The sequence below is a fragment of the Mustela nivalis genome, assembly GCF_964662115.1.
Source record: "Mustela nivalis genome assembly, chromosome: X".
NCBI classification, from domain to species: Eukaryota; Metazoa; Chordata; class Mammalia; order Carnivora; family Mustelidae; genus Mustela; species Mustela nivalis.
Genome location: NC_139040.1, coordinates 37,640,612 through 37,657,286, shown reverse-complemented (window position 1 = coordinate 37,657,286; position 16,675 = coordinate 37,640,612). Strand labels below are relative to the sequence as shown.

The 16,675-nt window shown below is 47.4% G+C and overlaps 1 protein-coding gene across 1 annotated transcript; it reads right to left on the bottom strand.

Annotated features, from left to right (window-relative positions):
* Positions 1-8,317: 8,317 nt before the first annotated feature.
* Positions 8,318-9,774, bottom strand: KCNE5 (potassium voltage-gated channel subfamily E regulatory subunit 5). The gene is made up of 2 exons (XM_082716479.1): positions 9,057-9,774; positions 8,318-8,953 (listed from the first exon to the last, which is right to left on the bottom strand). Exon 1 carries the CDS (start codon positions 9,635-9,637, stop codon positions 9,230-9,232), a length of 408 nt encoding a protein of 135 aa, XP_082572605.1. The 5' UTR covers positions 9,638-9,774; the 3' UTR covers positions 8,318-8,953; positions 9,057-9,229.
* Positions 9,775-16,675: the final 6,901 nt, after the last annotated feature.

Genomic DNA, 16,675 nt, shown 5'->3' with positions numbered 1-16,675 from the left:
TGTTTCTACTTTTGCCTACCCCCAAAGGCACAGATCCAGTGGGTCTGAGGGTAGGGCCTGGGGACATGACCTACTAACAAGTAGTCCTCAGAGTGCTTACTTAAAGTTTAGGAATCTCTGCCACAGGATGAAGTTCCAACTCCTTTCTCTGGCAAGATCCTTCATGTCTTTCTCTAGTGTGCTCCCTTTCCCCTTTATCTCGCTTTTTCCTATAGTTGCTTTATGTTGTGGCCAAGGGTGCTAACAGGCCACGAACTAAGGAGTAGAATTAAGAGAACACTCTGAACTTCAAGGAAAAAGAAAGCAAAAGAGAGATCAAAAAGGAGAGGGGGAGGAAAGAAGGAAAGAGAGAACTCTGGATTTAAATCTTAGTTCAAGTCCTAGCTTCCCCACTTCCTAGCTCAATGATCCAAAGGAATTTACTTTACTTGTCTAATCACCAGTCTCCTTCTCTGTCGTAGTTGTTGTTGTTGTTTTAAATAGTACTATGCTACAATCTGGCTGTGAAGATCAGATTAGGTAACATATGCCAAGTCCTTAGTGTGGGCAATACTTTTGTAAAAAAAAAAAAAAAAAGAAAAGAAAAAAAGATTAATGGGTTTTTAATCTTTGAGGGAAAAATGATACATGTTAAAGACATAGTTTTTCAGTGAATATTAATTATAGTTGTTTCCTTAGTACTTAGCTCAGTGTGTGGTCCATATCCAGAGCTAGATACATTCTCTTTGGCTGTTGTTGTTAGTACTAAGATCATCATAGCTGGGGCTAGAATCAAGCACACCAGCAGAGAGCCTAACCTTGGCAAGGTGAAGGAGCAGGTCTTCCTGAGTGTCGGAAGAGTTTGAGATGGCTGTGTGCAGATGGGTCAGATGGAAGCTGAAGAAGCTTCTGTCATTTGGCCTCAGTCTTTTCAGTAATGAAGGAGGTGAAGTCATCTCCTGAGAATGTGGGGGAGGGATGGGGCTGGGGGCTTGAGAAGAGGGCAGGAAGTTTAGAGCAGCTGCTGCAGGGAATGTGATAGGGAGTCAGCAAGTGAGGAATGAACGGATTGTCGAACAGCCAGAGGGGCCAGCTTAGGGTAGAGAGCAAGTATTGGCAGTGAACCCGATGAGTAGGGTTTCTCCAGCAAGCCAACCATGGAAATAGTCACCTTCCAGGGGTCACCCGGGGGTGCAGATTGGAAAGGCAGGACTAGGACAAAAGCTAAGGAGGTGATGGATTCTTCGGCGGCCACAGGCATAGTGGAAATGCCCACAGACCTGGGCTAAAAGGGAAGGCTCACTTATTCATTCAAAAGATATTTAACTACCACATACTGTATAAATATTATGCAAGTACCTGACATGGGAGATACTGTAAAGGACCAGACCCACAAAATCCCTGCTTTCAATATATATCTACACATAGACTTGCCTACAAATATTCATAGAAGCTTAACTCATCATTGCAAAAACCTGGAAACAACCCGATGTCCTTCAGTAGGTGAATAGATAAACTTTGGTACATCCTAACAGGTGAATAGATAAACTTTGGTACATCCTATAATTACTGTGTAATAAGAAGAAACAAAGTAGCAATACATGCAACGTGTCAAAATCAGTGGGCTGAGTAAAGAAAATGCATACTGCATGATTACATTTATACAAAATTCCAGAAAATGCAAATTAATCAATAGTGACAAAAAGCAGATCACTGCTGGTTTAGACCAGCAGGAAGAAGGCACAAATAATCAAGGGGAAATTTTTGGTGGTGATTGATATGTCCTATTCATTAACTTGATTTTGGTGATGATTTCACAGGTGTATACATATGTTAAAATCAATCACATTATATGTATCAAATATTTTTTTTCTATTGGAAAGAGAGAGAGTGCTCATGAGTCGGGAAGGGGGGTCAGAGGGAGAGGGAGAGAGAGAATCCTAAGCAGGCTCCATGCCCAGCGTAGAGCCCAGTGCAGGGCTTGAACTCACAACCCCAAGATCATGACCTGAGCCCAAATCAAGAGTCAGATGCTCAACTGACTGAGCCACCCAGGTGTCCCTCATGTTGTATATTTTAAATGTGTGCACTTTTTATGTTTTGGCCTGAGGAAAATCCCTGCCTTCGTGGAAACTTACAGCCTAAATGGGAGATACTGGTAATAGACCAGTAAGTAAACAAACATGGTATTTTTAGACAGTGCTTCATACTGTGAAATTAAAATAAACAAGGTAATGGGATAGAGAATAGGGTGGGGGCTGGGAGAAAGGAACAACTATAGATAGGATGGTCAAGGAAGGCCTCTGGAAAAGTGGCATTTGAGCTGAGACTTGAATGAAGAGAAGGAAAACAGCCATGAGAAGATGTGGAGGAAAAATATTCCAGGCAAAGAAGCTGCACAGGAGGCAGGAGTGAGCTTGATGCATTCAAGGAACAACAAAAAGATTAGCGTAATTTGAGTTTAGTGAGCAAGAGGGAAGGGTATCCAGGAGATGAGGTTTAGAGAGGTCTTGTCGACCATGGGGAGGAGTTGGGATTGTAATCTAATTGTGTGGGTAATCCAATGGAAGTCCTTACATAGACACATAGAGACGAGACATGATCTGCTTTATACTTGAACACTCCTCTGGCTATTGTGTGAAGAACTGACTCCAAGGGGTCAAAGGTAAAGGCAAGAAGACCAGTTAGAAAGTGCTATATTAAACCAGGTAAGAAATGATGGGGTGCAGACAATGGTGATAGAAGAGATCATGAAAAACGGTTATATGTAGAATTCCTTTTGAAAGTACAGTTGAAAGGACTTGTCTCCTAATAGAATATGGAGGGGTGAGGGGAAATGGAGAATCAGTGGGACTCCTGCTTTGGCCTAAGCAGCTAGTTAAATAATGGTAGTACCATTTACAAAAGAAGAAGCTCAGAATAGGAGTTTGGGGGGATTTAAAGAAACATAAATTTGGGGATCATTATAGTTAAGATGGTATTTATATACGAAGAAGACCTTTTTGCATGTTGGGACTACTCGACATCACCAAGGGAGAGAAAATAGAGGAAGGAGAGAAGGGTGTCTCAGGATGGAGCCCTAGGCAATTGAATGGCAGGGGGAACCAGCAAAGGAGACCAAGAATAAAAAGGACTGGTGAAAAAGGAGATGAACCAGGGGTTGTGAAAGTCAAGAGAAAGTTTTAAGAAAGGAGCATTAAGAAATGCTGCTGAGCTGTCATAGAGATGAAGACTGAGAATCAAGCAACATGCAGGTCTTTTGTCACCATGACAAAGCTGTCTGTCTCACTGCTGTGGTTTAGGTGACAGCACAGCTGCAGTGGATTGGGGCAAGACTGGAAATTACCATTACTGAGCCTTGACTATGAACCAGGCATTCTGTTAAGCTACTCAATCTTCACCACAACCCTGGGAGGTAGGTGCTATTTCTTACATCTATTCTACAGATGCGGAAAGGGGCTTAGAGAAGGTTTAGCAATGGCCCTCACATTACACAGGCGGTCGAGCTCTAGAGCTCACGCCACAGGCACTGTGCTATTCTGCATTAGCAGATGATGGACACCGTGAAGAGGTAGGGCTCTTGAACTGATCTGCCCTTGGACTTGCTGGAGGGAATGTTGAACCTGAGGAATTCCATCCTTCCAGGTCCTCAGAGACTCCGTCCTAGTATTTATTCCCTCAGTCTCCTCAACCATTCCCTTCCAGCATCCTGTTTGCTAAGCTAGCCTTCCAACAGACAGAGTCTAATTGGGGAGCAGGTCAAGGGCTTCTCTCCCTTTCTGTCTGTCCCACTTATTCCCATCTCCACCCCATCCCACCCTCCACCCCGGGAGACTCACATAGAAATGCAGATACCCTTCTAGAGGGCTAAGGGTCCAATCTTCCCAACAACCCCAGAAGTAGTGGGACAAATTAAAAAAAAAAAAAAAAAGCCAAAGTGCTGTTCTTGAGCTAATCACAATGGTTGGTATCACCAGAGCAGCCTTACCCATCTCAGGTTTAGGAGTCTAGGACAAGCCCCCTTCACAACTCCCACCCTCACAGGTGTGGCCATGACAAACAAGGTTTCCCCATGAAGCAGGAGCTCTTAACCCTTGGCCGTGGCCACCTGCTATTGGGTAAGGAACATTCCTGCTGCAGACCAAGGAGGATGGGGAAAGAAGGCACAAATCGGGGCGGGGTTGCATTGTGGTTGCCAATCTCAGTGCTCTCAACTTGGTTATTATGAAAATAAAAGGAAGAGGAAAAGGATATTCCTGGACTCACTGATACTATTGTGCCTCGTTGCCAGGGGCCCCCAGACTCTCTCAGAATCCACAGACTCTTCCATATAAAGAAAATGATGTCCACCAGTATGTTGTGAGAAAGCACCTGAACTAAGAAGGTAAGCATCCTAGGACCTAACCACCCAAGATTCAGCATCTTGGTCCTCCACATGTCCTAACACAAACGTCAGTTTACTCTGAAGAAACAGTATGCCAAGCAAAATAAGAAAGAGGCCACAGAATATACTAAGCTTTTGGCCAAGAGAATGAAAGAAGCCAAAGAAAAACACCAGGAGCAGATTGTCAAGAGATGGAGGTTATCCTCTCTTCAGAGAGCTTCTCTCTTGGGGCCTGAGTCCAGCCAAAATGGAGAGTTTTCCAAAAGTAACAAATCAACAAGATCAGACATAAAACAAGGATGATTCCTTGGGTCATCATGGGGATGAACAGCAGATGAGATGTAAATGAGTAAGAACATAGCCCCTGGCACCAGAGAGGGAACGGTTCTGGAAGCTGGGACTGAGAGTGACAGTGAAGCTTGGAACAGAAAGGGAGCACATGAGATCAAAACCGATCCCATAGTTCCACCCAAGGCTGGTCCTGCCCACCATGCCGCCAGAGGAGTGGCCCCGTGAGAAGAGGAACAAAATTAACGTGCCCTCCTTGTCTCTCTATCCGTTCTCTTCCAGGCCTGCTGAAGGTGGACCCCCTGCTAGGTCATCCTGAGATCCTAAAAGAGCCAAGGCGAGGCCCCCTGTTTCTTCAAGGACCTGATGTGTTTTCAGGAGTGGACATCTCGTGGGTCAGGTACGTGGGAATTCAGCGAATGCATACAGCAAGCCAGTCCTTCACGACCACCTGAGTCTTCTGCAGGGTTCTAAGCACAGCTGGCAGTAAGAGGAGGATGTGACTTGAGAAGCTGTGGGAAGTTATGCCCCTTCCCACCCAGCCAGCCCCAACACACACAAACCCTTCAAGATAGCACTCTTTCCAGATTTCACCAAAATCCACAACTAGAGATTCTTTCCTTGGGTTTCACCTTTACATTGTCCTGAGTGATCTATTATAAACCATGAACACTCCTTCAGGGGCTGAGAGAGAACTCGGTACTCCACATGTGCTGTGCTCTGAGATCCAGCACAAATGGAAGAGTTGCTTTAATCACATTATTTGTCTTCCTGGACTGGCAGTAGGTTGTGTTAAGTGACAACAGGGGCTGAAAAAGTGACTTCTCATCCAGCTTCTTCTCCCAGAAGCCATTTTGATAGGTGATTCAAATTCACCTGGGGGTGGCTATTGACCCATATGATCCATTCTCCCTTGGTGGTCCTCAGTCTCCCTCCCTAACCTTCACAGAACGTTCTAGATTGCTCTTCCTCCTACCTCCCTCATGAAGCCTGTGATTCCTTCCCTTCATTCTCTTCTCTTCTGCCTTCTCTCAATCCTTGACCTGCGTCTTCAAAGTCTAGGCTCCAGTTCTGGTGGAACCCTGAAAATACAGTATTATTGTCATATTTTTTTAAACAGGTCACTGTGGGCCTGCAGGAAGAGGGGATGAGTAGGATGGTGAGGTGGTTATGCACAGACTCCTAGTCATCCAAAATTCTGAGAATGGGGGAGATGGGCTCATAAATCTGGGAGGTAGTGGCCAAATACTTACAATCCTCTCTCTGAGCAATAAGAGCAGGCTCTCCCGAATGGAGAATTTTCTCTCCCCACCCCCCCGCCCGTCCTCCCCCGTAGGACTATTCAAAGGCACTCCCCCAAGGAGGGGGAAAAGGGAAATATAAACTTAACACCTTATGCTTCTTATAGCTGCTGTACTTCCAGCTTTTTCCCACGCATTATCTTACTTGATCCTCAAATCCCCACAGCTGTGGAGACAGGCCCCGGGAGGTTAGGCAGCTCGTTCTGAGAAACAAAGCCAGCTAAATGGCAAAGATTCTGGTCTTGTGTTCTCCACCACACCACACACATTTGCTTGAGCCGTCAGGCAAGATCCTTTGGAAAGCAGCCCAGGCCCTTTTCTGTTTGTTGATACAAATCATGTGCAGATCTTTGGTTTCTAAAAGAGATGGAAAATTGAAAAGGAGAAGGTGGTAACTACAAACAAATGAAAGACCCCATTTACAGCCTTCTAGAAAAACGAATCGACAACACAGAACTATGTCTGGAATGGAAGTAAAGTTTCCGTTTAGTTTTGCGCTGTCGATGAGGGCTTCCAGGCGTTGGAACTCCAAACATCTCCTAGTTGTGCTCTGGTGAAAGCCTCGAGTTACAATTAAGAAAGCATGGGTCTCTTTCTTCATTATTATTATGGAGCAAAGATCTGACCTGACCTAAAACAGGATCTGTTTACACAGAAGGGAGAAATAGACTGCCGGGTAGGTTGGGGAAAAAAAGAAAGAAAAAGAAAAAGAAATCACTCCAATTGATTTGAATCACGTTCAGGAGAAGGCTAACGGTTCCCCAGTTTGGGCAGTTAGCTCGTGCTATTCAGGAATATATTATGAAAACGGCCAAGCCCCTGGTTTTCCTTTCTTCTATGTTTTGCTAACCACAATATGAGCATTTCAATGCTCACGCCCCTTCCTGCTGGTAGAGATTCATGTGTCCGGGCTTCTGGGAAACTCTATTATCTGAGACGGAGTCGTAACCCTGGATGTACTTGGGAAAAGCGACTGGACAGTAAAGCAAATCGTCCTCCCCAGGCCAGGTCACTTTTCTCACTGCAAGAGTTCTGTGGCTCCTCTTAATACATGTTCTTCACAGTTCCCCTAATCATCATTAAAAAGTTAAAATGTTTTTGGAAGCAGAAATAGTTTTGCAGCAGGATTGAGATCATGACCTGAGCTGAAGGCAGAGGCTTAACCCACTAAGCCACCCAGGCGCCCCGGGCAGTATGTTTTTTTAATTTCTGTGAAAAATGGTACCTAATTTGTCAACACCTAACCAGTGATTATGCTCATTATCAGAACAACTTTGTGTCCTCATTCATGCCTGATAAATGGGGGACAATGTTGTACTTGACATACAGGACTGGGGACTGTTCCCCCCCCTCTGCCGCACTCGCCCCTGGCATGGCTGGGTATCCGTGCCCTCCCCCAACATCCCATTCGGGCCTTCCTGCCTGACCCTGGGGAGGCTCTCACAGCATCTCCTTTCTCCCTGTCATTGTCTTGGACTGCTGCCCAATCCCCGATCCCCACCTGCACAGCCTTAAGGCTGAAACCAAGACTGGAGATCAGCCAAGGCGGCAAGGCCAGCTGATCTTTGGAGAGTGGAGTAGATCCTGGGAACAAAAGTATGTTCATTTAACTTATTAACAACTCCAATAAAATGCCAGATGGGCTACAAGATCAAAACCAATGACTTGAATGTGGTTTATAGCTTATCAGCTCATTGAAGTGCCCCACAATATATTTGCTTTGCTGTCACAGAAACCACAGCTGTATTGAAGCTAGTTGGCTTAATGCTAAGAGGTGATTTATTTGTGTTCGATGAAGCCCAAACAGCCACCATCAGGTATAAGCTGTTAAGCCTAGCAGGCAAGTTCTGCTGACCTTCTTGAGACAAGGGAGAATACACCAAAAAGTGTGCACCTGTAGCTTTACCCATCACTGGCTGAGATTGCTCAGCTGAAGCATTGTCCCTCCCACTCATGACTTATGCTATTTGATGGCTTTTCTCTTTTAGTAAGCCACATGTTTGAGACTTGCAAAGGTGGCTTCTAAAAATTAACTTTGATAATAGCTAAAGCGATGGGCATGAGAAGTTTTTTTTTTTAAGTGTAGCCTGAAAAACTGCTTCAGCACTGTGATATTTCAAGGTGCTTCAGAATTAAGGGGGGGGGGAAGAACTTTTGAAACCCCTGAAAAAACGACCCATTTAGCCATATCAACCCTTCCTTCCCCCCACAATTTCCTCTACCATGTTGGAATTGAACATACAGATATAAACACCACAACAACCCAACCCTCAAATCTAAACATCATTTCCAAAAGCAAAAAGGATTCTTTTTCTACATAGTACCTGGTCTCGAGGCTGGCATCTCTGAGACAAGAGTCAGGTTATTGCTTCAACAACATTTATTACCTGCCTCTGACATTCCCCAGATTACAGAGGAGGCAAACGTCTGAGCCTCGTGTTCCATACAAGAAGCAGACAGCTGCGGTAAAAACTGAATCCACACGGGGGTGGGGGGGGGGGCATTTGCAGGTACGGAGCGGATACACCCAGCCGTGGTTACCCACATCAGAAGACAGCAGAGCTGCTCAAAATCGGGCAAGTTACCTTTGGGATGACAACTGGATGCAAGAAAGCCATACAGTTGGGGTCATAGGTCTTCCCCTGCCCTTGAGCTTCCCTCCCCCTTCAGTCCCCATTGAGTCCATTCTAGCCCACAGACTGGTCCTAGTGTCCTGGGAGCTCCCTGCGGCAAGAGGAAGGGAGGGGAAAGATGTCTGAGGTCTCTTGAGTTTCTTTGTCTTGGTCCCTAAGGCAACAAGAAGCTGGAGCTGCTGTGGCCCGCCTGGCAGCGATGGCAAGCCCGCTGGCTCTGCAGAGTGAGCAGTCCCTGGCAGGCCCTGGAGCAGCTGCCCGTTAGACGGACCAGAGTTCTGATGGACTTCAGGGCTTCCCTTCAATGCCAGGTGTTGGACGTTGTGGATTCAGTTTCCCAGAGGGCTGGAGCGTGCTGTCTGGGCTGTCTGAAGACAAGAGAGCAGAGGCAGTTTAGTGCAGTTGGGTGTGCGGGGCGGGGCGAGGGGGAAGGAATAGGGGTTGGGGAGAGGAGGGAGAGGAGGGAGAAACCTGGCTGGGCTGGGTAAGGGGGTGCTTCTTCCAGAGCCTGTCAGACAAGGTCTGCTGGCCTTTCCTTGTCTGGGCCTCGGGTGAGGCGGCGCCTGGAAGGGAAGGAAAGGAGCAGGCGGGCGCCGCGGCAGCTGAGGAGGGCGCGCGCGCGAGGGACAAGCGGGGCGGCGGGTCTAGACCCCCTCCGTGGCCGGGGTGGTAGGCGCCCCGGGGGCGAGCTGGCGGCCGGCGGCGGCCAGCGAGCCGGCGGCAGTCTCGGCGTCGGCGGCGGCCCACTCGTGCGCCGCGCAGGCCTGGGCCGGCTCGTCCTTGGCCTCGACGAGCTTGCGGGAGCGGGTGTAGGCCAGGATGAGGCCTCCGGCCAAGCAGGCGTAGAAGATCATGATGAGCAGGATGTAGAGATAGGCGTCGTCGCCCTTGGCGCTGGTCGCCTCGCGGCCCACGAACGGGTCGGGCACGACCCCCATGCCCATGCTCGGGCCGGGGCCGGCGCCCAGGCCGCTGGCGTTGCCCCGGTGGTGCAGCTCGAGCAGCAGGCGGCTGAGGAGGGTGCGCAGCCGCTGGCTCTCGCTGCAGTTCATGGCTGTCGGGGAAGGGCACGGCGGCTCCAGGACGCTGCTGACCTTTCCCCCGAGGCGAGGGGAAGCGGGCAAGAGGCGGCGGCGGCGGCACCCGGCTCCCGGGCGGGCAGTGGCTGGGGGCGCGGGCAGCGCGGGCCTCCTTATCCCCTCACCCCCGCCCTCCTCCCCTTCCCCACCACGCCCCCTCCGGCCCGAGGCCGCCTCTTCCCAGGCTCCGGCTGTCTGGGCGCTCCGGGGAAAGGGGACAGCTGGTGGGGGGAGGAGAAGGGGACAAGGGAGGGGGCGAGGCCCCCGGAGGGGCGGACGGGCGGGGGCGCGGAATGCGCTAGGCCCCAGGCAGCGGAGGCTGGCAGGGCAGCTCGCTGGGGCCAAGCCTGGACCCTGGGCTGCGGAAGAGAATTCCTTCCAAGTTCTGGCCACCTGCCCTTGCAGGCCCGGCTTTGGCCCAGAGACAACATCTGGTCCCCCAAGACAAGCTCTGCCCCCGGGGTTCCATCCGCACTGCCTGTCCATAACGGGGCCACCGAGGCCACCTGTCCACGTCCTATGGCAACTGCTCCCACAGCCAAGGACCCTGGCCTATCTTTCCAGCCCATTCTCCTTCTCCCCCGCACAGAGGAGGAGAGCATCTCATTCCGAAGATGCTCAGGACAAATTGGGCGGCTGAAGCAGAGTACGACTCCCTGGTCTCCCAGAAGGGGGGCTGACATACACCGGCCTCCTTGGAAGGACCCCTGCCCCGACCTCCTATGCCATTTTTAGAGAGGCCTACACATCTTAGCATGTGACTATACCTTCCACGCTGTGACCCTGTTTCGCACCAGCCAGCCGTCTTCCCAGAAATGAAACCAAGTTCTTCCATTAAAAGGAACACAGACATTAAAAAGGTCGTTGGATAACAGTCTCTAGATATATCAGGATGTGAAAAGTGCGTCTTCTAGAAAATACGCACACCTGCTTTCTCTGGGTCCGGTTAGGCCCTCCGGCCCCCAGCTCTGAGCCCATCCAGGCCTAGTCCCTACCGGCTTGTTGTGAGGCAGCCATTTTTCCCCCAGAGGCTATCTTCTTTTAGGGGAAAGCAAGGCACTGAGACCAATAGCCTGGGCTTCACCAAGGAAACATGCCCAAAGGATTGATTTGTAGACAGTGAGTAGGAAAAAAAAATCAACAACAGAAGATCATGCAGATCAGGTCTGCTTACCGAGTGAGAATAGAAGAAATGAAAAAAAGGATATGTCTTTATGCATGCCTTGAGAATCAAGCTGCCTGTTGGAGACAGTTTGGTCCAGCAGCCATTCAGTCTGCAGGTGCCATGGGTCAAAAAAGGAGGCCTTTTGGGTGCCTCTGCCCCACCTGCCCTTCAGAGAATGCAGACTTCTGCATCTTGGGGTGAGATTGGCACACCAGGGAACTATATCCAGGGTCTCAAACAGAGCCTTGCTTAATAGCTTCTACCCAGGTCTCAAAGGCATTCCACGTAGCCCTGAACACTGACTCCCTCCCAACCACCTTACCTCAAGGTCCTCACCTCCGAGGGGCTCAGGAAAGAATTGTTAAAGTGACTTGGCATGAATGCCAGAGGACACAACTAGAAAATTGTCAAAACAGTATCAAACCAGGGACAGGACTGAAAACCCAAAAGAGTTCGGTTACCTATTACATCATGCCCAGAAATCTCTAGGGCCTGGGGGTCTGGGGGTGATGAAGAAGCCCCTTCGCTATCACATAAAAGTCATCATTTAAATTTCTGTTGTACTTTCAACAGCCTTATGAACTAATAGAATTATTCCCATTTTCAGAAGAGGAAACAAGTTCAAGTAGTTAAGTAGCGGGACTAGAATGATAACGTTTAACCTTGTTTATCTCAGTCCTAACACATTTTTCTTGTCACATGGATGGTATCCATGAACTGCCTCCATTTTTTCACCTCTCCTTGCCATGGAACCTTCTAGAATCTGGCACATTTTGCCAAACCGCTAAGTTCACCGATGACCTCCTGACCAAATTCAAGGGTCTCTGCTCAGTTTGCATCTCTGACCTCAAGGATGAATTTGATACTATCAACCACCCACTCCTTCCTGTAAGTGTCCTACCCTTGGCTCTCATGGCATTGCAGTCTCAAGTTTCTCTTATCTCTCTGAGCCATCATTCTCTGTCTCCTCTGCTGGCTCCTCTTCTTTCCTTTCCTCCTCCAGTTAACTGTTGGAATCCCTGAAGACTCAGTCCTCGGCTTTTTTCTCTTAACATCCATTTCCTTGAAAAGCTTCTCCTTACATGGTTTCACGGATCACCTGATGTGTACGTAGCCAAATCTGAATCTCTAGCTCTGATTCTTTCTTGGATCTACCCCCTCCTTCCTTTCTGGTTTTGCTACCATAAGCTTAACCCAAGCTCTCATTACCTCAGGTCAAATAGGCAAACTGCAGAGTCTTCTGGCAGATCTCCCTGACTGTAACCCAATCCGCCCTGCTCTGGCTAGAATACAGATCTTCCTCGACTTAAAATGAGGTTATGTCCCAATAAACCCAACATAAGTTGAAAAGACCTTAAATCGAAAATGCACTTATTATACCTAACCTGTAACATAGCTTAGCCTAGCCTATAGTAGACATGCTCAAAATTCTTCCATTAGCCTCCAGTTGGGCAAAGTCATCTAGCACAAAGCCTATTTGATAATGAAGTGTTGAATGTCTCGTGTAACTTACTGAATACTGTGCTGAAAACAGAATGGCTGTGAGTGTATTGGTTATTAATGAGAGTGAATCAGAACATGTACAGCCAGTCCGGGAAGAGATCCAAATTCAAAACAATTTCAAGTACACTTTCTAAGAACGTGTATTGCTTTTGTACTATTGCAACCTTAAAGAATTATTAGTCAAGCCATCCTAAGTCAGAGACTGTCTGTCATTGTCTTCCAACACTGCTTCTGCCAATTCCCTTCTATGTTCAGAAACCCAGAGTCACTTCCTTTTGCTTCTTTAATGAAATCCGATCTTTTTGGCTGGGACTGAGGTCCTCACCAGCAGTGGACAGCATCTCCTCCCCTTGAATTTGAAGAAAAGCTTATTTTGAAAAGAAAGACCCTGCAAGTAACCAGAAATCTTACAACAAGAGCTAAAACAATTATATAAATATATACAAAGCTAACTCTAATTCCATTAAATGAAATAATTGCTAGAGAGAGAACACGTTACTAATTTACAGAAGACTGGCATGGTGGGGCAGGATCAGAGATGGAGGAGGGGGTGGAATCAGGAATGGAGACTAGTCATAAAATTTTAAAAGGCCCAACCCTCAGCAAAAAAACAACAGGTGTATGTGTGGGGATTCTGGCTTTCTTTTCACTCAAGGGGCTGCTGGGCATCCCTTCAAATCCCAGTCCCAGGCCAGCCCTGAATGGCTGAGATGCCAACCCCATTTCCCCACCACACTTAATGAAACTACATCAGACAAGGATTCAGTCTCATTCCTCCCCACCCTTCCACCCCACCCCGCCCCCAAACCTGCCTCCAATACCTGTCACATAATCATCCGTTTATCCATCCTAGTCTAGGACTCACTTACTTCCTGGATGGTGATCAAGTGTGTCGACAAAGGGAAGTAATTTATAATCATGTATTTAGACTTTCAAACAGTCTCGGAAAAGGTTCTGTCCCATGCCAAGTTTGTTTGAAAAGTACAATTGAGGCGCCATGGGCTAGGAAATGCTCTCGCCATTCCTTGAGACTGTGAGTGCTTCCTGCCAATAGTGCAGCTCCGTGGAAGTTGGTTGAATTGAACCAGAGTCGAATTTGGCTCCTGGCCAAGGGACAGGCTCAGTTGGTAAGCACTGTTGGAGTCCAGAAGGCTGGCAGAGCCACAATGGGCTCTGAGGAAGGGGCAGAAAGGAGGCTTCATGAAGCACAAAGTCCAGACCAAGAAGAAACCATTCATTCATTCATTCATTCATTCCACAGCTATTGATTGCAGGTTTTGCTGGGCAGGGTGCTATGCTGAGTCCTACAGACACATGGGTCAAAGAGTTATCCTGGTAAACTTTCTGTGGCTTCATGACTCTCACAGCCACTTGGGGAGCTGCAAAAAAGCAGGGAGTGAAAGAATCCAGAATGAAATGCATAGTGGGTGTGAAGTCTCACCGGAGTTTTGTTTCGGAGAGAATGTGGACCCTGGACCCACACTTGAAACACTAGAGTCCAAAGCCTTGTTTGAAGAAGGAGATACCCGGTGTTCTGCATTTACTCTTATGGCAACCCACCCTACCCCTTCCCACTCCCCCAGGGCAGGTGCATTCTCAAAAGAGGGAGGAGAACAAATGAGAAATTTCCTGGGTCCAACTGAGGCTTCTCATTTGTTCCATAAGAAAATATGTGGTGTTTGGGGAGGGGAGAGTTGGCTGGGTTTTGATAAAGGTCACAATATTTATGGGCTGCAACGGGCCTGAGAGACTTTAAGTGCCTACTTTAGAGACTTTGAGACATCTTGGCAGGCTTGTGCTGAGGACATCCTCTATCGAAGCCACAAACCCGAGCATGAGATGCAGTTCTCTGATCCTCATGGATTGAATGCTTAACATGTGCTAGGCAGATTCTATATGTTATGTTCATTAACCTTACAGCAACCCTGCAAAGGCGGGTAGGGCTGATGTCACACATATTTACCAGCAGCAGGTCTTGGGCACTGACCACGCAGAATAGACTAGAATTCGGGACACTGGCTGTAAACGACCAGTTTAGCCTCAAAGAGCCACAATCCAGTGGAACAAATAAGTAAGAGAAGGGCATAGACTAAATAGCTTCCTCTTTCCCAGAAGAGAGGAAGGAGGAGAATCTCATCACCTTGCCACTGCCTGGGACATTGTGCACCTCCCTCCCCTCCATGCGCACTTCCATCTGTTCTCTCTGCTCATTGTACGTACATGAAAATCTCCCTCGCCTGCCAACCCCTCTAAAGCAATGATATCTGTTGCAGCTGCCCCTTTTCTCCCAGCGATTTTCCAAGGATGTCACTCGTTGGCTTAAAATTCTTGAATGGGCCCCATTGGATCGCCAAATTATCACCTTAGTGCAGCCTTCCAGACCCTCTGCTCTGGCTTGAAAATCCCTTTCAATCATATTTGCAGCAATAACTACCCACACGTCTTCAATGTCGGGCACTTCTCCTTTTGTAATTATTATTATTATTATTTTTTTTTTATCGCCCTGCAGTTGACTTACAACATTATGTCAGCTTCGGGTATCCAACCTGTAGGTTTGATACATTTATATGTTGCAATATGATTACACTGTAGCATGAGCTAACACGTCTGCCATGTGACATACCACTTCCTTCTTGCGGTAAGAACAATTAAGACATTTTCCCACCAGATGAAATTTCACTCTCCTAAGCATTCCCACAGGGTGGGATAACAGGGACATGTGGGCTTGTCAGATGGTCCCTGCAGTCTTTTGAGTTCTCAAAAGTCCTTTTCTTGAGTCCTTTTCTTCCCTCCCCTAGCATGGTGCAGTGCCTGTCATATCATAGGTGTTCAGGAAATATTTACCTAGGTTTGCGGTCTTCCTTCCTCCAATGAAACCTTTTTACATTTGAAAAAAAAAAATTCACTCCATGCAGGATGCCAAACCTGGTGGTTACATTTTTGTTCACAAAGAAAAACTTCATTGTGCAAAATTTCAAACGCACAGCAAAGCTGGAAAAATTTTATGGTGGAAACCTTATCACTTCCTAGCTAGTTTCCATCACTAATGTTTTCCCATATGGGCTTTATCCACCTGTCACCTGGCCATCTCTCCATCTCTCTGTCTAGCCACTGTCTTTTTTCTTTTCGAAGTTGCAGACATCAGCGCACTTCACTCCTAAGCCCTTTCCACCTGCCTAGCCTTAACTTGAATTCAGTATTTGCTTATGATTATTCTCCTGCCAAGGTAAAATACCCCTAAGATGACATGCATAGACGTTAACTGAACATTTGCAGAGTTTTGACAAATGTAACTGTATGACTGAACTGCCACTAAGATATAGAACCTTCTCACCACTCAAGAAGGCTTCCTCTTGTCCCTTCCCAGACGTTCCCTTTCCTTCCTCCCCAGAGGCAGCCGCTCTTCTGATTTCTTTTTTCCCCCATCATTGGTTAGTTTTGCCTGTTACATAACATACAAATGGAAGCATAAGGTATGAATCCTTTTGTATAAGACTTCTTTTACTCAGCCTCATGTTTTTGAGAATCAGCTACATCATTGCATTGTCTGTGATCACAGTGCAGTTTCATTTTCCATTATCCATTCTCCTACTGATGGATCCCTGAGATATTTCCGGTTTCTGGCCATGAAAAGCAAATCCTTGACACCTGGGACATCTGGCTGGCTCAGTCAGCAGAGCATGTGACTCTTGATCTTGGGGTTGTGAGTTCAAGCACCCGTTCTGGGTGTAGAGATTGCTTAGGAATGAAAAAAAAAAAGGACAGCGCTATGAATGTTTTTATACAAATTCTTTTTATACAAATTCTTTCGTGGACATGGGTTTTCCTTTTCCTTGGGTAAATACCTAGGGGTGGGAATGTTGGGTCACAGGGAATATGGTTTTAGAAGACACAGCCAGACTGTTTCCCAAAGTGGTTTTAGCTTTTTGTACTCCCAAGGTTTGTGGTTGCTTTTAACCTTGACTTGTACCCATAAAATGCATTTACTCTTATACTTCTGAAGGGACCGGCCTGACCATTCGTGGTTTATTACTTAAAGACTTACCCCTGTTTTGCTGAGTGCTAAATGTACATCCAAAGTGTAGATAAAGTTGCTAAAATGTGAGATTCAATTATGTGTGAGGACAGCTTTCGCTGAAAGCTTATATGTACCAAGCACTGGGAGAAGAACGTCATTGGCACTATCCCATTCAGTCCTTACAAGAACCCTGTGTGGGGATGCCTGGGTGGCTCAGTTGGTTAAGCGGCTGCCTTCAGCTCAGGTCATGATCCCAGCGTTCTGGGATCGAGTCCCACATCGGGCTCCTTGCTCAGCAGGGAGCCTGCTTCTGCAGGCAGCCTCT